Raw genomic sequence first — 7,437 nt, 5'->3', positions numbered from 1 at the left:
AAAAAAAAACTGCTTCGCCACGCCACTGGCTCACACTATAGGGGAAAGTGTTGTTAAATACATTGATCATACCCATGTACCAGATATCACGAAAATCAAATATAAAGAATTTGTCAATGAAGTAAAATAAGTCGCTAAGACTTCACAATTAACTACACATGCTGTTCTCGGAGTAGTTACAGCTAAAGTATGTACTCGTATTAATTTTATAATCAAAAAAATATTATTATAATATTATAATTTTTTTTAAAACTGTTTAGACTGATATTAATATTGCCAGTCAACTACCACCAATCAACCAATTAAAACGTATGGTACAACATACAAGAAAACAAATCAGTTCAGCACCACCTAATCCAGCCACATTATCTGATCTAAGTATTCCAGATGAGTATAAAAAATCTGTAAGTGATAAACCATTTTTATTATACGATAGTTTTGAGGAGAATATTGATAATAAACGAATTTTATTGTTTTCAACGTAAAAAAATTTAGAACTATTACAGAATAGTTATTATTGGTTTGCCGATGGCACATTTTCGTGCACTCCAAAATAATTTACTCAACTTTATACGATTCATAACATTATATAATGCAAATGTGATACCATTAGTTTACGTTCTTTTGCCCGATAAGTCTGAAGATACATATCGCCGAATGTTTGTTGCATTAAATTCGATTAAATCTAATCTTAATCCAAAACATTTCATGTTAGATTTTGAAAAGGCCGCCATGAATGCTGTAGTACATGTTTACTCTGAAACACAGGTTAAGGGTTGTTTTTTCATTTGGGTCAATCTTTTTGGCGTCATATCCAAAGTTTGGGACTTCAGAAAAAATATTCAGAAGATCCAGAATTTTCATTATGCTTACGTAACGATGCTTTAGCTTATGTCCCAGAAAATAAAGTTATTGATTCTTTTGAATCATTAATTAGTACAGATTTTTACGAAAAAAATCAAAACTCATTAACTGAACTCCTAAATTATTTTGAAGATATGTACATCGATAGACCGAACAGAAGGGGTCATAGAAGACCTGCATTATTTGATATAGTATTTGGAATTGTTATGAATTTATCTAAAAAGACATTTCACGCACAAACAATGCAATAGAAGGTTGGCATAACCGTTTTAATTCTATGTTGAATGCAGTTCACCCGTCCATATGGACATTTATTAATTCATTAAAAAAAGAAGACAATTTAAATAAATTGAAAGTCGAACAAGCAATTGCTGGATATTCACTTACTAAAAAAAGAAAATATAAAGATTCAGTTCTACGGATTAAAAATTTGGTATTGCAATTTGAAATTAAACCTTTTGACGGATATTTAAAGGGCATCTCTGCAAATTTTCAGCTACAAATTTAGTATAATTATGACTATAATAATATGATAATAATAATTTAATAATATTGACTAGATTGTATGTACATATGTACAATATGTACATATTGATTTACACTAATTTTGATTGTATTATAATTTATTGTATTTTTCATATTAATTTTTTTTTACTGAACAGTGATTATAACATATCAGTGATTTTATAATAATTTAAAATTATGGGTTTTTTTACTTTGCGCTCTTATAATATGCGCTCTTTTTGCTTACGCGATTAAATTGCTCGCGACCAAATGACTTCGCTCTCATGACGCATGCTCATTTCACGGCGACCAAATGACGTGGAACCGTTTTAAAATGTATTCTTTTAATCAATTTAATAATTTGTGGAGTTAAATTAACGCTCCACTATACTTATTTATAGATAATTAAGTAGTGAAACTTCATCAATATTTTGGGTTCATTTTAACATTTATTGTTTTAGATTCAAAATTTCTACACATATTTATGTTGAATATTAATTAGTTTCAACCTAAATAACAAAAACATTATTTTAACTATTATTATTGTTATTTCAAAAGCAGAATAGTTTTGTTCTGAATTTCTATTGTAATTTATTTACCATAATAGTTTGATATGAAAATAACGCGTTTGTAACATTGATATCAAAACTAATACTTTAATCAATTATATTATATTAAATAATATAACGTACGGGGTCTTCGGTCCTTGTTCCGGGAAATTCGGGTAGTGAAGCTCTTGCAGCGCGCAAGTCCTCATACGGTATTAATACGGACCGATCCTGTGATTGCGCTGCAAACGAAGAAATATTCCGCGAATTATTATTCAAAACAATATGACCACCGGTCAAGTTGCGCATATAATACGACGAACTCGCCGCGACGTCGACGCGGTCGTCACCAGGTTGTGCGTATACGTTGTTGTCGCTACGGAAAACGGGCGGAATATTTCGTTGATTTAGATACGCGTACGTTGAATCATTTGTGCCTACCGGAGGGCGTATCGGTTCGCTTTGCGCATGGTGTTGGGTGGATACATCGGGTTCGTCTCCCTGCGAGTTTTGAAGAAGTCGTTAAGAAGTCGTGTCAAACTTGCTTCCAACGTCGCTATGCGTGATTCGAATGCGGCCCGTTTGGCGTCTCGACCTATTGATTCACGTAGCGGTAAAAGTCGCGCCGCTGTGGACGAAAAAATATTGTCCTGCGTTGAGGTGTCGAGTGGGTTTGATGTCGACTGTAAACGATTATGTACAAAGTCGCCACTTAACAAACTGGCGTTCGTAGACGGTGCAACGACTAATCCCGTCGTCATATCGCCCTATACATGGTCGTCATCGGAAACGGTCGTGAAAAGTACCCTCGATAGGTCGGCACCGATTGAACGAAATTGTTCGGCTAGTCCCGGATGACGGTATTTGTCTAACTTCGCACTCGTAAAGGAACTCTTTCATCGTTAGTTGATCAATGTTTTTGTTCAACATAGTGTAAAAAATAAACAATTCTAATTACAACTATTCGATTTAATAAACAATCGATTGTAGTATGCGTAGAGGTAGAAGTAGCTAACACGTCACTAACAAGACTTTTGAAAAAAAAAGAAGATCGAATAATTGAAAACAACAATCGAAATCAAAAAAAAACAAACTGTTTATCACGCAGCTGTTGTTGTTTTGATCGTGTAGCCCGCTGATACACCGTCGAAAATGATAATAGATATTACCGCGCCGTATGATAATTTATGAAAATCACGTAATACAAGCGACGGCGACGGCGGCGACAACGAAATCTGCGTTGCGCGTGTAGAGCTACAAGGTCGCGGTTCGTGTGTGTCGATCTATTATCGGCAGGCCGACACCGAGTGGTAGAGTTACGGTGGGGGCTTGGGTCAGTTCTCCTCATTGATAAGAGATAAAAATGATAAGAAAATATTTTATAATGAAACACCAACTGTTCGGAATCAAAATTTTTACTGCTAGGAATTTAACGCCAAAGAATAAGGCTATACTGTGTTTATGTAATTTATATATTTAACGGTTTACTGATTACATTTTAAAATTATAAATCATTGTCACTTTGATTATTGTTTAAGACTATCACCTGCGATTATTTCATGAAAAAACTTTCAGCAATTATATTTAATAATAATCTTATAATAATAATTACTTAGTTTTGACTTATATGTACCATTCTTGAGGGATGCAATCAGTGAAAGAGATCTTGATCATACAATTACAACATCGTCAGTTCTAAGCATTTATAACAGTGAAATAATTAGGTAAGTTTACTTTCATTGTATAATCATTGTTATGTGTATGCAATTGTCAGAGTTATAAAATTATAACTCAAATGAATCTAATTATTTTAATACACTTCTATTTTACTAGATATGTTAGGATTTAAAGATATTAAATTTTAATGATGTTTTCTTATAGCATGTTTTTATACAGAATCAAAATTTAGGACAATTTTCTATGATTAGATTAATTTAATTTTTGTTATGTTTTATAATACTATTAAAATCATTATTTTATTATTAATATATTTATTTGCTAACAATTGACTAACAGTGTTCTTTAAATTGTAATTTGTAATTGAACTGTAATTTTGGTAGACATTAAGAAGCAACCACAAAGTATACGTGCATCCAGTCCTCAGAAAGGTTGAAAAAGATGAAAAGGTTGCTGAGACCAAAAACACCGCAAACCATCCATATTACAAATTATATCCTCAACATTTTTTCAACAAGAACTGATTGTGAATGATATTAGGGTAGCAGTTGTTTTTGCCAACATTGATGCGATCTATAGATATCGCGAAGAGTTAACTTCAGTTGAGCTGGTTGGAGTAGATGCTACATATAAAACTGTTCCTCAAGTGCCAGGGAACTTACGATCTTTCCTAACATTTCAAGTACTCTACAAAGATGTTGTAAGCAAAACCTTCTGGTTATAATACTGTTAATATACAGTTAAGATATGATTTAATACGTTTTATTTTTCATTTAGGCATTTCCAATGGTCTATGCCCTTTTGAGGAGTGAAACAAAAGAAACTTACTCTTCATTATTAACAGTAATACGCAATATTTTACCTCTTCGTTATAATAGAATCAGTTTTGTCACTGATTATGAACGAGCTCTTATGAATGCTATCAGGGAAATATTTCCAAATAGTCAATTAGTATCTTGTTGGTTTCATTATACAAAGGTAAATAACATTTTATTATGATAATACTTTCCAGATAAACTAATATGTATTTTAGATATTTTATTTTGGATATAATATTACATATAATTTATTTTTATTATCCAATATTTTCTCTATTTGCTTTAACTGCGCTATTGCCTTGACATGCTTAATCTGGTGTTGAGTAGTTTTGATAATTATTACTTCAAATACTATTATTCATTGTTTATGAATGTATTGTTATAAATCTCAATTGTATGTCTAATATGTATGCTTAATTAATTGTATGTTAGTCATACTTGCATGATAATAAAATGTTTTTTAGTTGTTAACCCTAAAATATACTATAGTGGTTTTCAGCAAAAGTGGCCCTCGACAGTGGCGCAACTAGTGACACTATTTCACAAAACCAGTGGTTCTCCACATTTGCAGGTCAACAACAGGTGGCCAAATAAAAATATTGTCACTGTATATTTTACCTACCCATAGTTCTTTATGTTTTTTTATTTCATGTAATAAAAATTTAAAATACTTGTTTTTCCATGGTTACAGTCGCTCCACGTCATAATATAATGTCCCGTTCCATGATAGTTGTGTATACCCATAGTCTACAATCTACACCTTCTGTTTACATTTCATATGACGTAGTCACGTGTTGATATCGTTTTCGCGCACTTTATATTTTTCAAATACCGTCGAGAATTTGTTTATTTTTTTTAAAAAAATGTCTTTACATTCTGATATACATTCACAGACGAAAAATACTATTTACAATGTGTATAAATATTTTAAAAAACTATCGATGGACTCGTCTAATCCGGAGATAGCCACTTTCTTTAAACAGACACAAACAAAAACTGCCGAAGCATGTGGTGTAAGTGAAAAAACAGTGAAACGTATCACCGTGGAAGGAAATAAATCGTCTTCTGCATCCCAGGCTGATTGCCCAAAATTCACTTCCCCACGAAAGACTTACAAAAGGGCAAAGATTGCAAGTGAAGTTGATGGTTTTGATGCGGATATTGTAAGAAGAATCGTTCACGAAATTTACGATAGACGTGAGTACCCTACTACATTAAAAATTCTAGCTGAGTATCAAAAAAGAACTGAATACAAAGGTTCTGTTACTTCTATGTGGCGTATTTTAAAAAGTCTAAATTTTAAATATAAAAAATGCAATGACGGGCGTCGGTTCTTGATGGAGCGAAATGACATAGTTGCTATGCGTGTAAAATTTTTGCGTACTATAGTCAATCTTCGCAAAAATAATGATACTCGGCCTGTCATCTATTTAGATGAGACGTGGGTCAATCAGAATTACACAAAAGGGTATATTTGGCAAAATGAATTAAATTCGGAAGGGCTCAAAGTACCTACAGGGAAAGGAAGTAGACTAATCATTTGCCACGCGGGATCTAGTTCATTTGGATTTGTACCTGGATCCAAGTTAGTTTTTCGATACCAAAGTAGTAATTCTGTTGATTTTCACACACAAATGAACTCGTCGATTTTTAAAGAGTGGTTTATAAAAATGTTACAACATTTAGAGGAACCATCTATAATTGTTATGGATAATGCTTCGTACCATTCAGTTCTATTAGAAAACTATCCAAAGGCAAATGAAAAAAAAGCAAACGTCCAAAAATGGCTTTCTGAGAAAGGGGTTGAATATTCACCACTAGAGACATTAAGTGAATTACGTGAAAGGGTAAAACTATTGGTACCAAGACAAAAAGTATACGAGCTTGATCAAATTGCATTGGAAATGGGACATGAAGTCTTGCGTCTCCCCCCTTATCATTGCCAATACAACCCTATAGAGCTGATATGGGCACAAGTGAAAAGTGAAGTAGCCTCAAAGAATGTGATATATAAAATTTCTGACGTGGAAAAATTAGTCAACGAAGCATTGGATGCCGTAACTGTAGATAATTGGAAGAAGTGTGTGAGTCATTGCGAAAAATTGCAAGACGAAGATTTTATCAAGGAAGGTCTACGTGACGAAATTTTAGAATCAATTATATTGACCATTAATCCAAACGAAGATTCCGAATATTCCACAGATGATGACGATATGGATTGTTGAAAAAAAATTGTTATTTGTTTGTTCAATATTTTAATATAATTATGTAATAATATGTATATATTTTTTTAATGTAAGTAATATTAATTAGTTGTATTTGTATTTGTAAATAAGTAAAAATTGTGGTACTAAATTAGCAGAATTCTTCTTGATTTATATTAGGAAGTATTGCACTTAAATTACAGCATTTAATTAATTATATAATATACAAAAGAGTAATTAATTTAAATTTTCCGCGCTTTGTTTGCGCCTGTTTAGTAAACCCTACGTAAAAACATCCACCAGGCGCGGTAACGTCGAGGGCCACTTTTGCTGAAAACCACTATAATATTTTAATTTTTTTCAACCGAAAAGCAGATTGTTGATTGTTGAGAATCAGATCTTTATAGAATTTTAACAGTGCAAAGATGGCTTTAAAGTAATTATTTGATTTTTTTTTTTTTCATACATATAATTAGTTTTTTGTGTTTCAATTATGGTTCATTTCTTTAAATTGTATGTACTTTACTAGGTTAGAAATTAAATATGCAAAAAAGAGAGGGAAAATACATCTATAATGATAAGAGAATGCGTACAGCAGCTGAATAAAAACGGTGACTTATTGATGTTTTCGAGGAGAACTGGTCACTGTAATGATGGTTATGTTCAACGACAAATCCGGCCATATCCTAATATATTATAAAATATTACAATCTTATTGTTTTTATATATTGTAAACTAATTTTATTATTGTTTTTTAACCTTGTAATTGTACAAATAATTATTGTTAAATCAAGTTGACTATTATACACATGTTTTTTTTTT

At 31.9% G+C, this 7,437-nt stretch overlaps 1 protein-coding gene across 1 annotated transcript; it reads left to right on the top strand.

Moving 5' to 3' along the window:
• Positions 1-2,384: 2,384 nt before the first annotated feature.
• On the top strand, positions 2,385-7,246 carry LOC112680769. The gene is made up of 4 exons (XM_025550957.1): positions 2,385-2,601; positions 4,052-4,293; positions 4,371-4,571; positions 7,145-7,246. The coding sequence occupies exons 1-4, from the start codon at positions 2,385-2,387 to the stop codon at positions 7,154-7,156; spliced, it is 672 nt and encodes a 223-aa protein (XP_025406742.1). The 3' UTR covers positions 7,157-7,246.
• Positions 7,247-7,437: the final 191 nt, after the last annotated feature.

This window comes from Sipha flava, unplaced genomic scaffold (assembly GCF_003268045.1).
Source record: "Sipha flava isolate LNK unplaced genomic scaffold, YSA_version1 18079_pilon_pilon, whole genome shotgun sequence".
Lineage (NCBI taxonomy): Eukaryota > Metazoa > Arthropoda > Insecta > Hemiptera > Aphididae > Sipha > Sipha flava.
The sequence above is the reverse complement of the archived record's forward strand: the minus strand, read 5'-3'. Positions and strand labels throughout refer to the sequence as shown.

Coding starts and splice junctions, on each gene's coding strand:
- LOC112680769 (XM_025550957.1), top strand. CDS start 2,385: ATGGTGTTGGGTGGATACATCGGGTTCGTCTCCCTGCGAGTTTTGAAG. Junction 2,602..4,051: donor GAGTGGGTTTGATGTCGACT/GTAAACGATTAT, acceptor AAGGTTGCTGAG/ACCAAAAACACCGCAAACCA. Junction 4,294..4,370: donor AAGTACTCTACAAAGATGTT/GTAAGCAAAACC, acceptor TTTTTCATTTAG/GCATTTCCAATGGTCTATGC.